This window comes from Enoplosus armatus, chromosome 21 (genome assembly GCF_043641665.1).
Source record: "Enoplosus armatus isolate fEnoArm2 chromosome 21, fEnoArm2.hap1, whole genome shotgun sequence".
In the NCBI taxonomy this organism is placed as follows: Eukaryota; Metazoa; Chordata; class Actinopteri; order Centrarchiformes; family Enoplosidae; genus Enoplosus; species Enoplosus armatus.
The window spans coordinates 7,658,817-7,675,807 of record NC_092200.1 but is presented as its reverse complement, the minus strand read 5'-3'; the positions used below and the strand labels follow the sequence as shown (position 1 = coordinate 7,675,807).

The following is a 16,991-nucleotide window of genomic DNA, read 5'->3' as shown; positions in this document are numbered from 1 at the left end:
TTAAAATATCAACAATGTCATTACAAATGGGCAATTACATAAAGAGGGAGGACAACAAAGGGCCAGATGTGTAAATAAACATTGATGCACCAACTGATGTGGCTCAACAGTCCACATCTACAAACACAAACTGGGGTAAGAGGATAATCTGTTAGAGGAGCTGGATGCAGAGCGGACACAGGTGAAGCAAGAAGACAACATTGCTCGCCTCTGGAGTGTGTCCTGTGAACTGTTCCTGAACTGCCGTCTGCTCAGCGCTCTCTGCAGATCAAAGCAGTCCACTCCAGCCTGAGTGTGAGCATGAACGTACAGTACGTGCATAAAAACATTCATGTCAACATCCTCCTCTAATTCCCACCTTTTTAACAGGCCAAAGTGGGTTGCAGCTTGGCCCCAGTGTTGACCACAGTTTTTTTTTTTTTGCCTCACAGAGACTTGAAAAGATCAAAGATGATAAGGAAGAGATTACAATTATATCAGTTAGTTCAAAGCAGTGCAGTGTGGAATGAGGCTTAAAGAACCATACGCATTGGTGGCAGTCTATGGAGGTGGCCGGCGTAGCATTCGAAAACATTTGTTATCAGGGAGCGATCTCCCTTACCTCCCGGGTTTGAAAGGACGCTCATCCTCTTCATTTACTCGCATCTGTACACTTGGTTGCGTGCTTGAGTTAATATTAAAGTAGGTTTTGGAACTTGGCCCAAACACTTCCTGCTTTTTGAGATTATTCAACGTCAAGCAAGGAATTTGGGAACACAGGAGGGAGGGCTGGACGTGAAAAGGAAATGCAGGCTAAAAAAATAACATTTTCACCATTCTTAAACCCTTTAAACTTTCCCTTTGTGCAGAGAACAGCACAAGGATCCTGGTCTCCTTTCAAACGTCACTGAAAAGTTGCTTTAATGTCCACAGGACCATGCCAAAAGTTCCTGTAAAAGATTTAATTTCCATCCTATTACCCAGGCTACCATTCTGGGCCTGACATTAAATGAGGCAATCATTTCGCCAGCAGTGACAGTGGTACTGGTAAATGGATCCTTAAAAACTTCCTTAACATAAAATATGGTCCTTGCCATGGTGGCTGCTTTGCCCTTTAGCAGAAAGTTATGAGAGTAAGAGCGGTGGGGAAAGGCCGCTGTCGAGTGTGTGTGGATTTTTTTTGCCAGTGTCTGTGAACGTTTGTCTGTGTGTGAGTGTGTGTGTGTGTCTGAATTTTCAATGCTAATTGATTCCAGTGTGGCGCGCTCCATCACACCCAATAGGGCAGTCAACCCCTCCCCTCCCCTATAATGTGCCAACACGTCTCCCACAGACATACCGTTTAATCTCCTCTGAAGGGCTTCCTCCTGCAAATGGATGCAGTAAATCTGCTCATCCAGGTCCTCCAGGATCTGAAGGGGAGAGAGCAGAGGAGGAAGAGATGAAATGGGTTATAATTAGGCCCAAAGTGGGACTGGAGAGATGGCAGATGGGAGGATGAGTTGGTGATGTATTTGTAGTCCTCTGTCGTGCATGTAAATGGCCGACTGATACAGACATCTTTCAGAACGGAGGAGCAAAGTGGCTTCAAGTCCCGAGCAGAACTGTTCAAGTTCAACTCTGTAGTCTTTCAGAGAAAATTACTACGAAAGAACAACCATGAATATTGATCACTTACTGTTGGCTTCACTAGTAACTGGCCCATGACGGTGAACATCCTGGACAATCCCACAGGAGTGCACACTACACATGAGACAGAAAACAGCGTCATCAGCTTGATTGTTTAACCATAATAAGGTGAACTAATTTAGCAATATCAAATTGATGGTACTTTGATTATTCAGTGTGTATGAGAATAAGTTAAATGGCTTACTGAGTAAAAGTAGTCCTCCCATCAGAGATATACAGGAGTAGAGGTATGGTAGGTAAAATTCCCAAAGATCTACAGGAAAAAATACATTAATTTAATAAAAATATAATAAAATAATGACTTCAACATTATGTGAAAAACACAAGAAAGAGTTCCAACAAGAAACTGCAAGCAAAACCAAAATTAGTCTTTTTTACATTTTGATATGTAAAGGGGATTAAACAAACAATATATGTTCATTTGTTTCCCCGATTCTAGTCTTAATGTTAAGCTAAGATACACAGAATCCTTTAAAAACGTACCGTAGAGTGACTCCATACTGGCTGCATCATTGTCAATGAGCGCTGATGCCACCCACACAATGCCCAGGATGAGCAAAGCCAGCAGGAAGAGCATCACAAAGGTCTCCAGAATACGCGCCTTAATGCCCTGACAAACAGTGCACAGAAAAGAAAGAAATCTAATTTGATATGGCGAACAGAGTTGGAATAACTATCATAATAAATATAAGGATTTTATATCAACATCAAAAACACATTAATGAAACTGATATTGCACTGAGCTGGGAGGAGGTATTTCCTACATTGCAAATAAAATTCTTAAACACAAAACAAGATTTTAAAAGACATCTCCCTCACTCATATTAAACACCATCATTTCCATTCACAGCACACAAACATGACATAAACGCTCCCACGGATTCCTGTGTAAAACAGCTCTTTTATACACACATACTGTGGTCTATAAAGTGGGGCTAACAGGGGCTGATGGTGGCAGAGGTGAAATTAAAAAGAGTAAGGGGGGCGGGGAAGGGGTGCTGTAAGGAGCATGAAGCCTGGCTAGGTCAGCTACTGTCTGCGATCAAGAGCAGGCCTCCCATCTGGGGCCGATTAGGAGCTCCCTAAGCGCCATGGTCGTGTCCCAGGCCGCGCAGACGAGAGGGTTTTGGGGTAATTTGGGTTTTCCGGGTCACAAACTGCTGAGTGGTTAATAAAGTCCTCCTCTACCTGTTCACACAGTTTCCATTTCCCCCCCTGCTGGAGAGCCGAGCTGTCTAGCACCGTAAGATAGATAGGCGTTCCCATACACATGTCAGGTAGGCTACCAGGCGCGGGATAACAAGGGCTCTCTGCTGTTGGAGCGCTGCGTAAATTGGGTACATATGAGCAATTTGTTACCAGCTAACATAATGGCTGTGCGGTCGCTGCTCAGTATTTGCCAACAAGTACATGAAGGGGTCTCTCTTTGAAAGGTCCCCCTGTTAATCAAGTCCCTTTATAGAATGGAAATGGTTTCAATTCTGCAGATTAAATCAGACAAGGCTTCGTTTTTTTTAAGTTTCCCGACGCAGTTCGTGATTGTCATCCAAACCACCTGTCCTTTAGCCTTTGCATTACAATTTGGGTCACTGTTGAACAGCTGTCTTCTCTACAATGCATCCTAAAATATAGGTAACTCACTCTTGAGCTCTTGAACAAGCACCTTTCTGACAAACAGCATATGAGCATTCATGGGTCACAGACATATTTGGTAAATTTAATGTCTACACGTTACCACTAACCCTTCAGTCCATTCTTGGATAATTGATATAGGGATTTAATGCTTATTCTCAGAGGAGAAAATCAGCAGTAGCATCCTTTCGCTATTACTAAGCAATCGCTTGCCTCTCGCCTCCTCTTACGGCGATATTCTGAAAAGGCCTCAGTGAGTGAGTGAGTGTAGAATTTTCTAGCACAACAGGGAGGAAAGTGGGCAGGGTCTGGAGTGCCCCAGTGTGGCCAAGGTGGACACTGCAGCCACTTGACAGGTAATGTCAGAGAGGGCAAATGGGCCTTATAGAGTCTTTAGTCAGCACGAAACAAACCTGATATATTATGAATAAATATATAACATTAATACATACATCACAGTGATAACATATCTTAAGGGAACCATACTTGCTGCTATGCCGTAAACCAACAAGAAATTCAGATGCAGATCAATACACAAAAAATATTGCCACAAATCCGACACGGACATTACATTCTGCTGACTGCCTCATGCTCTTTTGCACACACTCGTACACTCTGAGATCACTAGATGGATGCTGCAACCAAGCATCTCGCAGCCCAGCTCAACTGGGCAGTGAGGAAAACACTCAACACCGCCAAAATAAAAAAAAAGAGGGAGAAAGGAAGAGATGGAGAGCGACAGAGAGAAATAAAGAGGGAGAACAACAGAGAGAGACTGGTGGAGGAGAGGAGTCAACGTCTGAGCGCATCTCATTCCCCGGAGGTAAGAGAGGTGAGAGAGGAATGCTTTCAGGGACTTCAGCCACGTCCCACACGCGCTCTCTTAAGGATGCATCAGGACAAGCAGAAGCCGTAGGCAGGACGTGCGTCCGCTCAAGCGCACCAGTCCACCTTAACAAGCTGCCCATGCCATGCTGAAGGTGTATTCCCTTTAGATAGGTCTCTCAATCATTTATAAGACTCAAATCATTACCCATTCAGATCATTTAGGGCAAAGGCAACGCTTGTCACCTCCCTTACTATCATCCCTGGTTCCTGCCTTGCTGGAAGAACAATCCACTGTGTCAGAGAAAGAGGACACTGAACTGTGAGCCCAGATTGGTTTCGTGGATCCATCCACATGCATGACGTCGCACACTTAAAGTCACGTCTATCCTTAACTATTCTTGCAAGGGAACAACCTTTGTTCTTCATCACAAAAGGTAAAGAAGGGCAAATGCGTACTTACTATATGGTACAAAAATAGGAAAATCCAACTAAGCTATCATCACTGATCAAACACAAAACTGTCAACTGGTGAAGGAAGGGAGGAAAAAAAGAAAAAGACCTGTGCCTTGGCATCCAGAGCGCCCGCTGAAAGTTTCTATTCTTGCCATTCTAAATGTGTAACTACCTCTAAATATAGCAGCTCTGAAATATTCAGCATCCCCTGATCCTCACACCGACATCGAGTGAGGGGCTGGTTAACTGCAGCTATGCTCGAACAAGACTGGAGAGACTTCCAAGAAATGCGTGTAGTGGCCAGAGAGAAAAGTAACCGCTTCATGTGCAGTACCAAACAAACATGCATGATTTCACGTACGCACACACAGACACACACGACCAGCCAAGTAAATCAACCTCCAAATCCACCCAATTACACAAAGCCACAGAGGGCCTGGAAACAGTTCACAAGCTTTTCCGCCAAGCTTGTGCTGCAGAAAAACTAAAGCACAATCTGCCACCGTCTTTGATGTAAAGCTTTGACTGATGAATCCAGCAGAGAGTTCACCTCTGGAAGCTGAATGCCACTGTGCAATGCTGGACAAGTGTGAGAGAGAGTGAGAGATGATACTTGGGAAGATGCAGGGCTGTGTTGGAGGTTGTGGGGGGGGACAAAAGGACGAGAGTTAGGTGGTGCAGGAGCTTCCTAGTTGCCGCCATCAATCCTTAGCAGGTCAGCAGGCGGTGGCAGAGATCATCCCGCAGACCATCCTTCTGCTCACTGTCAGGGGCGTGTGGAACAAGGGGCAAGAGTGTAGTAAGTGAGGGAGGGGGCAGGGTCCTTTTTTTGCTCCCCACCAAAAGGACTGCCCTCTTTGCTAAAGACATGCCAGATGCCCAGGGACCTTATTAGTGTATCCTTCAACCAGTCGGCCACAGCGCAGTGGCCGTGTCGAAGACAGAAAGCAGAGGAGAGGGACACTCCCCTGTAAAGCTGCACAATCAACTTCTAAAGACTCTTAATAAGACTTCTCAATAAAGCACCATGACACGAGAGCATGGAAAATGATCAGCATCACGTCGTATCGTTCAAACTGAGGGGAGGGGGGATTTGGCAAGAAAAAGAAAACATTGTTTAGTAACTTGGTTTTTGGGATGTGAATTAAAACTTCTGTTTCCCTGCTGGTTTAATGACTGATTCACCGGATGAGTCAGAAAACAGAAGAATTTAAATGAAGGAGGCAGTTTCATACTTTCTGATGTTTGCCAAGTTTTATTTGACATCCTACAGTGACTACAGCTTGTTCTGGTTACAGAAAGGTGTCAGACTGATGAGTCTTCAAAGAATAAACGTCTATATCCTGGGTTTTTTATCGTCAAGAAAAAAGGTTAGGACCTACAAGCCTATCAACATAATACCCTGCCCTACTTAAAGCTATGTAAATGAGTTGTAGTAATTCAGTTTACATGTATGATTGACGATATCTTGCTTTAAAATCAGGAAAAACAGCTAAATATCTGGTACAGAATCAGCTAAGCTTCAGAACTTATCACTTAGTTTAGAAAAACTGAGTCACGAGAGGAGGGGACAAAAATCCTGAGCAACTCGCTTGTTCTTTTTTAAATTCCCAGCTCGAACTAATATGTTGCCATGGTGACGAACATTGTAACAGGCAGCTTTAGGGAGACATTGTGACCTTAAAGGAAGGTATGTAAACACCACTTTATATTCTCCGGCTGGCCCTGCCCGAAAGAAGGCCTGGGAAAAATGTCTGCATGTGCAGGAGATTTGAAATAAATATCCAGGCCCCCATTGTGGAGCTCCAACAAAGAGGAGTATCTTAGTAACACCACACGGGTTTGCTCGGCGAGACGTTTTCTCTCTCCCCCCCTCCTCTCCCTCCACAATAAACACACTTCTCATCATTGGCGGGTTAGGGCTTAGGATGAGATTGATGAGGAGTTTCTTTAACTACCAGATGAAACCTGTTGGCCCTTTGCTGGGTCAGTCAGGGGGTCAGACTCGTTCCAACTCGTTTCAGGATCAAACACATGTCAATACTGTGGGTAAGACCAAAAGACTATTCACTGCAAAGCATACTTTCCACAATTTATATTGTTTCTTGATGCTAGAAAAAAATCCAAAACATTAAAACTTACTGGAAATTTTGCATACTTTTCCTCATACTAAGTTACAATAATTGTTGGTAACTCAGGCTGTGGCAGTGATTTCATATTTTTCAGCTAAAGATAATAAAAATCTGAGCGTTAGTGCTAAGAAAATAAAACTAGACTTCAATAGAATAGGAAGTTGTCATTGTGAAACTTTATCTTTACCTTGATCCAATTGTTTTTGAGTAAATATAGCTTCAAGATATCATACTCGTCATGTATAATCATTAAGCCGGCTTAGGTCCCTTGATATAAATAGAAGTCTGAACAAAGGCTGGTGCTGATGTCTTCACAGTCTTTGTCAGAACGCGCTGATCATCTCAATAAGGATGACCGGGATGGCTCTCATCATTATAATGCCATCTACTGGTGGTGTGGAGACAACTATAACAGATAAGTGAAAGAAATGCTATATTGGGCTTTATAGAGTCTTTCTCAATGTACTCAAAACATCCAAACAATACATACTACATCTTAGAATACTACAATATGCAAGATGCAATTTGCGCAAATATACCATGTTATAGCGGTTTCTAAAACACGATCAGAACCAAAAAACCTGAACTACACAACAACCTTTAGTGGCCTCAGTGATGCAGCTCTTACGCAAAGATTTGAGAACACAGCAGTAAAGCGGGAGACATTTTACAGCAGCAAATAAAGCCTGATCATAACATCTGACATCAAGACCCTAAGTCGCTCCGATTCATCCACAATTTGGACAATTTGTTAAACTATTAATCACTCAGGTGACAGAGCCTCTGAAGAGCTGAACAGTTAACATTTAAAAAAAAAAAAAAAAAACATCCACATTTCCATCTTTATTCTGGTGGCGTCTTTTAGTACATCGTCAAAAGTAAACACAGCCACATGAAAAGGCTGACTTACAACGTTAGTAGTGAAATTCATCATTCACTTCATTTCCGCAGTCAAAAGGACCTCGCAGTGCCATAGCATTAGCCCAGGAGGTTAAAATGCCACATAAAACCTTATGACATTGTGGTCTAATGCTGTTATTGGGGAAAGGGATAATATCACATTATAAAAACTCGGATCTGTGTTTTACATTCCTCTTGCTGTCGGCCGCATGATCGACTCTGCAGGCAGCTCCGCTTTTTTCTTTCTTTTTTTTTTTTTTGGTGAAACAGGGGTGTCACCTCCACCCCTTCCATAGCAAACACACAACATATATACTTGGACGTGCAGCTCAACATTGAACAGTGCTTCCTCTAAGCAAATTTATGGATGATCAGTAGCAAGAAACCAGTCTTGCTGAAATAAAAAAGAACAAAAAGGACAAACGTGAAAGAGGCCCTCATCCTGCTTCCTACACATCAGGGCCTGCCCTACCGAAGAAATCCAACCGAAACAAATTAGTGGGCTGAGGAAGAAAAGAACTGGCTATACACTACAGTACAGACTAATTTTTATGTGCTTTTGCCAGGAGGGACATAAACCAGAGAGGTTTCAAACTGTGACACAGGATAGAGGTGTATTAAAAGTAAATCTTTCCCCCTCCATTTTGCGAGGCTCTATTGTGCTGTCATGTTGCTGCGACTTTATGGACTTTTGGAACACGAGCCCCCAGCCTCTTTTTTTGGGGGTAATCAATTAAACGAGGAAGTTCGCTGAGCCTTACAACTCGATTATTAGCCTGTCCTTTTGAAGTTTTATTTTAGGGGGCTGGGGAGGGGGTGACAAGGAATCAGGCTTTAAATCAGTGGGGCCGATGCAGCAGTGTTGAAGCGTTTGCAGCCTATGGCCTTATTGGAAGGGTTTGTCAGGATGTGGCGCTGGGCGAAGTCCAGATTCAGACTTTCATGGTTAATGAGCTTTCTGCGGTGGCAGTTACAGTCAGTGGCGTGAGTCAGGGAGAGGGCAAGGACTAGACACCTGCTGCTGCTGCTTTTTGGGCAACACAAAAGACAGAAATTCACAAATACACAAGGTTCCGCATTTTTCATTTTTTCAGACCAGTTTTTAAACATTGCAGACTGTCTAGTTTTCACTGACTCGTGGTTACTAAATCACTTTATTATCAGTATCGCAAAAACTGGATGAAAGTGGACATCCAGACATTTCAGAATTATTCTCAAGATTGTCAAAGTTTGTTCCAGACTTTGAAAGTCCAGCAAAGTGTCAAACTAATTGTCCATTACTAATACAGTTGGTAACCTTGCGTAACACAAGGACAATAAACAAAATGATGCATAGAAATTCTACAACAAACATCTATGGCAATGTACCTTTTTCGACCCCGCAAATCCCTCAGACTCCAAGAAGAAATAGGCAAAGGGCATCAGGACAAAGAGGCAAAGGTTGGAGAAGAGTGACACCAGGTTCCACAGACCTGCAGACACCAAACATATACAAATATAGCTGTATGCAAAAACTATATATTATAAACCAATAGTCCTATTTTTAATGTGAGAATGTGACAGTTTTTCTCAGAGCTTTCCCATGAATATTATTATGTAGTAGCTGAGAGACGAGGTGCCAAAACAAGGTCTTATCTGGCAAGTGTCTTTCTGTCATGTCTAAGTCATGGACTCTAACGCCCCCTGGTGGCTGTTGCAGCACCCAACAGCCTTCTCAACAGAGTTGGTGGTTTAACAGACTCTGTGGAGTGTCTGCATGACTGTGACATAAAGATGTAAATTGATGTGATATGTGGTATTATGGCAGGTGAAACAGAAAAGAAACTGGCTTATTCTGTCATGCATTGTGCTGTTCTTTTAGACATTCTGAGCTGCAGTTTGGTACTAGAATAGCCCCAAAATGTTTCAATGAAGCTCTTAACATTGTTATATGCAACTATTCTTTTCCAAAGTTGTTTATTAGAAAACTCAATAGGTGGTGTTAGTTTTTAAAATGGAGACAAAAAAATGCTGAATTAACTTAATCAAGAGTTAAATGAGATGGGATGCTTTCAACCGATGTCAAAGTCAAGCAGTTTGCACACCCCAGTCTATTAATATATTAGTATATTATATTGTTTGTGTTTTTAAGTAAAACTGAAAGCTTGAAAACTGTAACAATGCCTCTTTCCTTTCTTGGAGGACTACTCTTACATGTTTTAAGTAGTGTTATAGCACAAACTGAAACTGGGTTCAAAGAAGTTATTACTGACTTGAGTGTTGTTGTCGTTCTTAAAGACCAAACAAAAAAATCATACTATATTAGGAGCACATGTTAATGTTTGAATGACTTGAATGAATATGATGTGACACCAACCTATATATTTGAATTTCAATCAAGCATTTATCAATGAAAATGAAAAAATCAATGAAAACTTTTGGAAACTTTTACATTAAATAAAATGTAAACACATTTTAAATGGAAGAAAACAACTTTTATTCATATGACCTACATAAAAATACAACTGTTTCTTAAACCAACATTTATGTGGGTACCAGTCCATTGCAATTTTCACAGCATGTTGATCAACACCTATTGATTCTGACATTAATGTAAATCAATGTTATTCCAAATGTCAGAAGCTATTTACTTTCTTAGAAGAGCAGAAATATGTTTAATCAAAAGACAAATGGGAAAGAAAGGGAGAGAAAACCAGTTAATTAAATAAAAAGACACATGAACTGACCGTGAATGAGGGAGCCATTGAGCCACTGAATGTAATAGTTTTTGGGGAAGGAGAGGAGGATCTCGTTACTAATGATTGAGAAAGGCAGGAGGAAGACGGCACCACCCGACACTGCCAGGGTGAAGGTGCACAAGTATAATCTGCAAATGGAATCACACACACACACACACACACACACACACACACACACACACACACACACACACACACACACACACACACACACACACACACACACACACACACACACACACACACACACACACACACACACACACAGTGTTAGGGCTAGTCAAGATAAAAACTAACATGCAGAATCAAAACAGGGTAATTACAGTTTTTTTCCTTTTCAAATCAGATTACATGTTACAAGAAGTTACTTGGTTACTGGAGAATTCACTTTAGATTACATGTTATATTATAGAAATTTCACTTTGTTTACAGAGTGAGAAGAATAAATAATCATAAGCAACTTAACTTAAACAGCACTGTAATAAACTGCCAGCAGGCCCATTGTTAATCTATACTTTCAATCATCCTTTTACTCAGAGTTTCATCCACCCTGCCCCGGTCCTAGAACAAAAGACGTGGACTGGCTATGTTTCTGCAGCCTGCAAGCCATAGGCCTTCAGATTGGGCCCAGGGGAGAGACCATCTGCTCAGTGGTCCTCAGTAGGGCAGCACAAAGTCCCCACTTGACCATATCACTGAAGGAGCTCATTAACTGAAATGCTATCCAATGCTTTGCTGGACCCTCAGGTATCATTTTGCTTAGCTGGGCCTAAACATGCAGGATGCGTGTGGCAACAACAGGCACCCCTGAGTGTGATGTGTACTGTAATTCTAAACTGAGTGATATGTGATACTTGCCACCACAGTTCAAGCTAATGACACAATCTGTAAGACATTCAGGGTGTTAGAGGTAGTCAGAAAATTAGTGCAATGCTTTTTATTTATCTGCAGATTATTTTGTAGATTAATCAATTAAAGTTTTGGTATATGGAGTTTGATAAAACAGTGAAAAGGGCCTGTAATGTCTTTTTTCCCCCAACAAACACTCAAAAACCCAAAGATATTCACCTCACTGTGATATAAAACACAGAAAAGCAGAAAATCATCACAACTGAGAGGCTGGAACCAGAGAACATTTGTCAGTTTTGCTAGAAAACATGACTTAAATAATTAAACGCATATAAAAATAGGAGATTAAATAAGAATGCAGATACATAAATAACAAGTTACTCTTAAAAGTCACTTCACTCAACGGTGCTTGCCACAATTTCTGAAATACATTGTTCTAAAGAAGAATGAACTGAAATCAGTTTTACTCACGATATTCTATTGACAACAGCATCTTCATCCTCATGGTCATCTATAAAGGAAACCAAACCACTTCAGGTCCACATTTCATACATCACATATTACAAACTAAATGTTTTTATTCAGGACATACTGATCTGTTGAAGTCAAATATCCATATACCCATATTGGCCAATACTGACTGTCAGGAGGAGCAAAACAGCTTCAGTGTTTAAGACAAGGGAACTTTAAGGCTCACTATTTATTTCCATTTCTTTAACTGTTTCAAAAACAAGTCCAGTCCAGTACAGTCCATCCAGTTTTTAAAACAAAATGTTTGACAGTAACAGTTAAAATGGAATGAGAGAAATTAAAGCATGATCTAATAATCATCAAGATACCCAAGACAGTAAATAGTGTGCTCAAATAAACTGTACCAAGTAGTGCATGTAATGCCACTTTATATTTCACCGTTCCTTTGTACATGTGGTCTACTTTCAAAGTGTGACAAGGGAAGCCTAGGTGACCGGGACATACTAAATTTGTCCTGGGAAAATAGGATACAGTTCAGACTGTCTGCCTGGGCCTTCTTGTTTTCTTCTGTTTTCTCCTTTATAACTCAGCCACATATTTGCAGTCATGTCTGCCTGATGTAGCTCAAATGCTCTGTCAGAGACTTTAACATATCCTTCTCTTAAAGATCCCATTAAAATCCAGACTTTGCTTGAGTCTATTGTTTGAATATCATTTGATGATCAGTCCTGGTTACCTGTCCTATTACAATTGTAATTGTTGATGTGACAGATTGTATTCATTTTGTCACAGCCCTAACAGCAATTTGGGGCGGATACGGTTTACACTGATACAGAGCTGACTGTGGCAGATTACTGTACAGGCATGGGTGCGGTCTCTCACGCATACACCTAAAGCCTTCTTGGCCGTGACTTCCTTTCAGTCTAAACACAATGGTGGGCTCTGTCTGCGAGCAAACACAGCATAACCAGACTAACTTCTACAGTATTTGCTGTGAAAATGGGTCCGCCATGGACATATTTCTGCTGTGTAAGTGTTACAGATGCTTTAAGATGAGTCAAGGTTTCACCGAGACACATGCTGATTCCTGTTCCCACGGAGTGAGTGTTCATACTTTACAGAAACACTTACCACTCTTCCTCTTGTATCTGGTTATGATGCAGTAGGACACAATGTAGAGGACTGCAAACAGGAGGAAGCAAATCTGAAACGACAACATAAGAATCTTAGTGGAGGATTTACTATGACTGAAGGTGAATCAGCACATTAGCAAGCCGTGATTGACATCTCAGTATTTACTGATGACCAACAGTCTGATATGAATGGTAATTAATCCATGGCTTTTTTTGTATAAAAGCTGTATATGTTATGCATTTTCTAAAGAATGTATAGTTTTCAGGGCTGCAAGTAACAATTATCTTTATTATCAATCAATCTACTGACTATTTTCTTGATTAAACGTTAAATAAAAAAATAAAAACAGAACATCAGCAATTAGCTAAAGATACCAATCACAAGTTTCCAGAGTACATGATGATGTAGAAAAATATTTTGTTTTGTCCAAACAACATTCCAAAACCAAAAGAAATATTCAGTTTACAATCACAGATGACTAAGAGTGGAGGCGTGCAGTCCGATGCAGTGGAAATGAGGCATAAGAAAACCAAAAGTCATTCATATTTGAGAAGGTGAAAGCAGTTAATCTGTTCAATTTTTGCATGTGTGTAAAAGAATGTACCTAAACAATTGGCAAAATAATCAAATAATCAAATAATCAAATAATCGATAATCGTTTCAGGTCTAATAGTCTTCTGTAATAGTGGATTATCTGAGTGTTTGAATGTCTAGTGCAGGAAGAGCAGAGCAGAGTTCAGAATACAAAGTGTTGACAGAAATGTAAATTTCCTCCCACACTTGATCACTTAGTGTTTGTACAGTATGTAATGTTTGCTGTCCAAAAATAACTACATTTGGTTTAGGCCTATTAGTGTGCATAATGAGGACAATAAAATAGTTACATCAGAGAACTTTTAACTCCTTAGTGTCCAAATAGGCCTCTTAGATCTGCTGGGTTAGGCCTGCTAGTGGTTCCAGAGTCCAGGTTAAGGTCAAAGGGTGATCAAGCACTTGCTGTACTGTCACCTCAGCTCTGGAAGAGTCTTCCAGTTACTATTCGATCTGCTGATAAATCCTGTCTTAAAACACATTTTTACAGACTTGCCTTTTCACCTGACAACTAATCTTATTTGTTTATATAATACAGCTCCCCCCCCCCCCCCCCCCCCCCCCCCCATCACCCCTGTCCCCACTGCGTTACATTAACGCACCCACCCCCTACTGGACACTTTATCTGGACACTTTACTTTATTCTGGTCACTGCACTGTTGTTATTTATCTTATCTTATTTTTATTCTTATTTTAGCTTTTATATTCTACTTATTTGTTATCAAAACAATAGCACCTTCAGACCACAGCAAATTCCTTGTAATGTATGTTACTTGGCAATAAACAGTTTCTGATTCTGATTCTGATTCTGATAAAGAACAAAAGTGAGCATTGAGTGTGCATCGTTGTTTTCGACGACGACTGACACCAGTCCAACGCTACATGCAAAGGGGTCCAGGAAATGGGATTTATTGGGTAACCACAGCTTAAAACAAGCTGGATGGTCTCACAGAAAGATCACATTCCACATTCCCCCCTTCTACTGTGACAGTGACGGGGACGCAACTAATGTTAGAAGCTCCCACTTCAGCACTTTGCACCCCGTTGACATTGCACAACTCATCATGGCCAAGCAGGGATTATGAGATGACTCTGCCAGACACCAGGCAGACTGTGCACATTTCAGACAGACAAAATGACATAAAAAGAAATCCCAAACCTCCACAGTCAATCTGGGAGGTATATGGTGTTACATGACAGCTGTAGCAAAAACAATTTTTCTTATCACCTGCAGTCCTGTTCCAAATGAAAGACGATGATTTATTTACAAGCTACACAATTGTGGTGACAGTGGCTCAAGCAAAGCCATGTCCACAAAGGAGCAAACCCAGAATCAGGTGCACAGAGCTGATAAACTGGCACAGACCCAATACAACAGTTGGGAAGAGATAACGACAAGTTACAAGTAGAAAAGTCAATGCCACTGCCACTAGCGAAATTATCACTCTGTTTTCCCTCAAAATATATACGGAGTAACATTGTAAACAATGGAAAAAGAGCAGGTAATAACATGTCAGGCTTCTTGCAAGCATCCCCAACCAATCTAGGAACAGTATTTCACACCTTTATGATATATGAACTCGAGCTGGAGGTGAGGGACAGTAATTACATTTTTTCTGAAAGAGGATCCTGCATATCCTGCAAGTAGATGAACAGATCAGGATGTTTTTGTGTGCATTAGCATAGTAGAGTGGATAGGAAGAGTAACATGATGTTGGAAAGTCCCTTGGAAGAACATATTATATTGTCTCCTAATGGTAATAATCATTTCTACCAAGAAAGTGGTTGTTCAGGTTGGGATGTCAAGGACAATTTGTTCAACACAGTGCATCTGTTTACAAAAGCATGTGAAAGCCTGAATGGAGGTGGTAGCAGAAAATGTAATTACTAACCAAACCACATGTATACTAGTTACACATTATTCTGTGTTAACCTGATTTCTCACAGTAACCTGGTTTTCTGTGCAGTCTTCAGTACTTCTTTACAGTAGTACTCTATTACGGAAGAAACAGTTTCCCATACTTCAGATCTAAGGGCGTACCATCCTGTCACTGAGTCATGTTTTTAACAACTTGAAACCTACTCCAAAGTAACCTTGACTCACCACAGACATTAAGGTTAAATGATACAGTGCCATTACAGCATAAGGGATCTTAGGTACAAAGTGTTGATATGGAATACTGAGAAGACGCTTAGGACAAAATGTGCAAGCTAAAGCTGAGGTGTTGAGCTTGCTTGCCGGTGAGACATCTGATGGTGTCAATATTTCAAAAGTGGCTGTCAGGGATAACCAAGAAGACCTACTCCAGACAAAATGACATCAAGAAACTCACAACAACAATGTTGTTCATGGCAAAGGAAGACTATCAGCAACAGCAATTTCAAGGCCAAAACAATAGTAAGTTAGTTATATACTTTAATGTGTCATGCACTTACAAGTGGCCATCCCAAAGGGACTTATAAAGACACCAAAAGTAAAGTTGCAGTGGGGGAACATTTGTCAGACAAGAATATAACTTCTTACATATAATATTACACTGCAAACAAAGAACTTTGTCTCCTTTGGCTCTACAAATAATCTCTGTCACAAAAAGGCTTCCTTCATAAAACAGATACCAGAATAGCTCATCAGAAATTTTACCTAAAATACCTTAAATCAAAGAGCAATAAAACATGAAATAGACTTCACTAAAATCACATAATAAACAAAGCCCTTTCTCTTCAAGGAGACCCTTAACATTACATGTTTCTAATTCTAAATGGTATGGACCCGAACAAACAGATCTTTGACTTTTGGCTCAATTCTGCTTCACATAAGACTCTGAACTATAGTTGTTTTTGATCTGACAATATGATATATATATGATCTTTAATTGGGTTAGGGTTAGGGACCCCCCACATCAACAGACCATCTTCCCTTACACATGTGACAACTACTTTGCGCCGAGCACCATGAACCTACACTGCAACCTGCAAAATATAAATAAATAAAGCACAAAAAAATAAAGATTTCATCTCTCTTATTCAGGGACACTGAAATAGTGATACATCCCAGTCCTCACTAAACAGGGACACTGAATTAGTGAGGACAGGGACATTTTGTCCATGTCCCAGTTAAAGATCTTCAAAGTGAACCGCATGCAATTCATGTCTGTTCCAATATCACCAATCAATACGCTAGCCAAGTTATACTACTGTAATGAACTAGTTAATGATAGCTAACGTTAACATAAAAGCTAACTTTAATTAGCGCGTTAACGCATTGTTTAATTTAAACTATATTTGGCCAATAACTTAAGTGGACATAAAATAATTAATGTTTCGGATGCACCATAAGATGAAATATTGTTATCAAGCTTAATAAATTCTGCCGTGTCAAACTGACAGATGAAGCTAACGCTAGCTACCGTTAACGTTACTGTGCAGTAGAGGACGTTGTTAGCCTGCTAGCCTTGACTAGCTGCTCCGTGGGTTACTTACGATGTACTCTCGAACTTGGCTGTGGAAATTCTGCTCTCTGATAGTAACATCGTCTTCTTCCATTCTTCATATTGCAAATACAAATAAAGCTACAGACTCACTACATGCTAGCTCG

The 16,991-nt window shown here is 40.7% G+C and overlaps 1 protein-coding gene across 2 annotated transcripts in view; it reads right to left on the bottom strand.

Annotated features, from left to right (window-relative positions):
* The window catches only part of lmbr1 (limb development membrane protein 1), a 31,654-nt gene extending 14,715 nt beyond the window's left edge, over positions 1-16,939 (bottom strand). The window contains exons 1-9 of one of the 2 annotated variants that reach the window (XM_070927920.1): positions 16,877-16,939; positions 12,803-12,875; positions 11,672-11,711; positions 10,340-10,479; positions 8,982-9,085; positions 2,152-2,278; positions 1,853-1,921; positions 1,658-1,722; positions 1,315-1,391 (exon numbers count right to left, since the gene is read on the bottom strand). In XM_070927920.1, coding sequence (XP_070784021.1) covers positions 1,315-1,391; positions 1,658-1,722; positions 1,853-1,921; positions 2,152-2,278; positions 8,982-9,085; positions 10,340-10,479; positions 11,672-11,711; positions 12,803-12,875; positions 16,877-16,939 — 758 coding nt within the window. The remainder of the gene's footprint in view (positions 1-1,314; positions 1,392-1,657; positions 1,723-1,852; positions 1,922-2,151; positions 2,279-8,981; positions 9,086-10,339; positions 10,480-11,671; positions 11,712-12,802; positions 12,876-16,876) is intronic. The other variant, XM_070927919.1, reaches the window with a different exon arrangement.
* Positions 16,940-16,991: the final 52 nt, after the last annotated feature.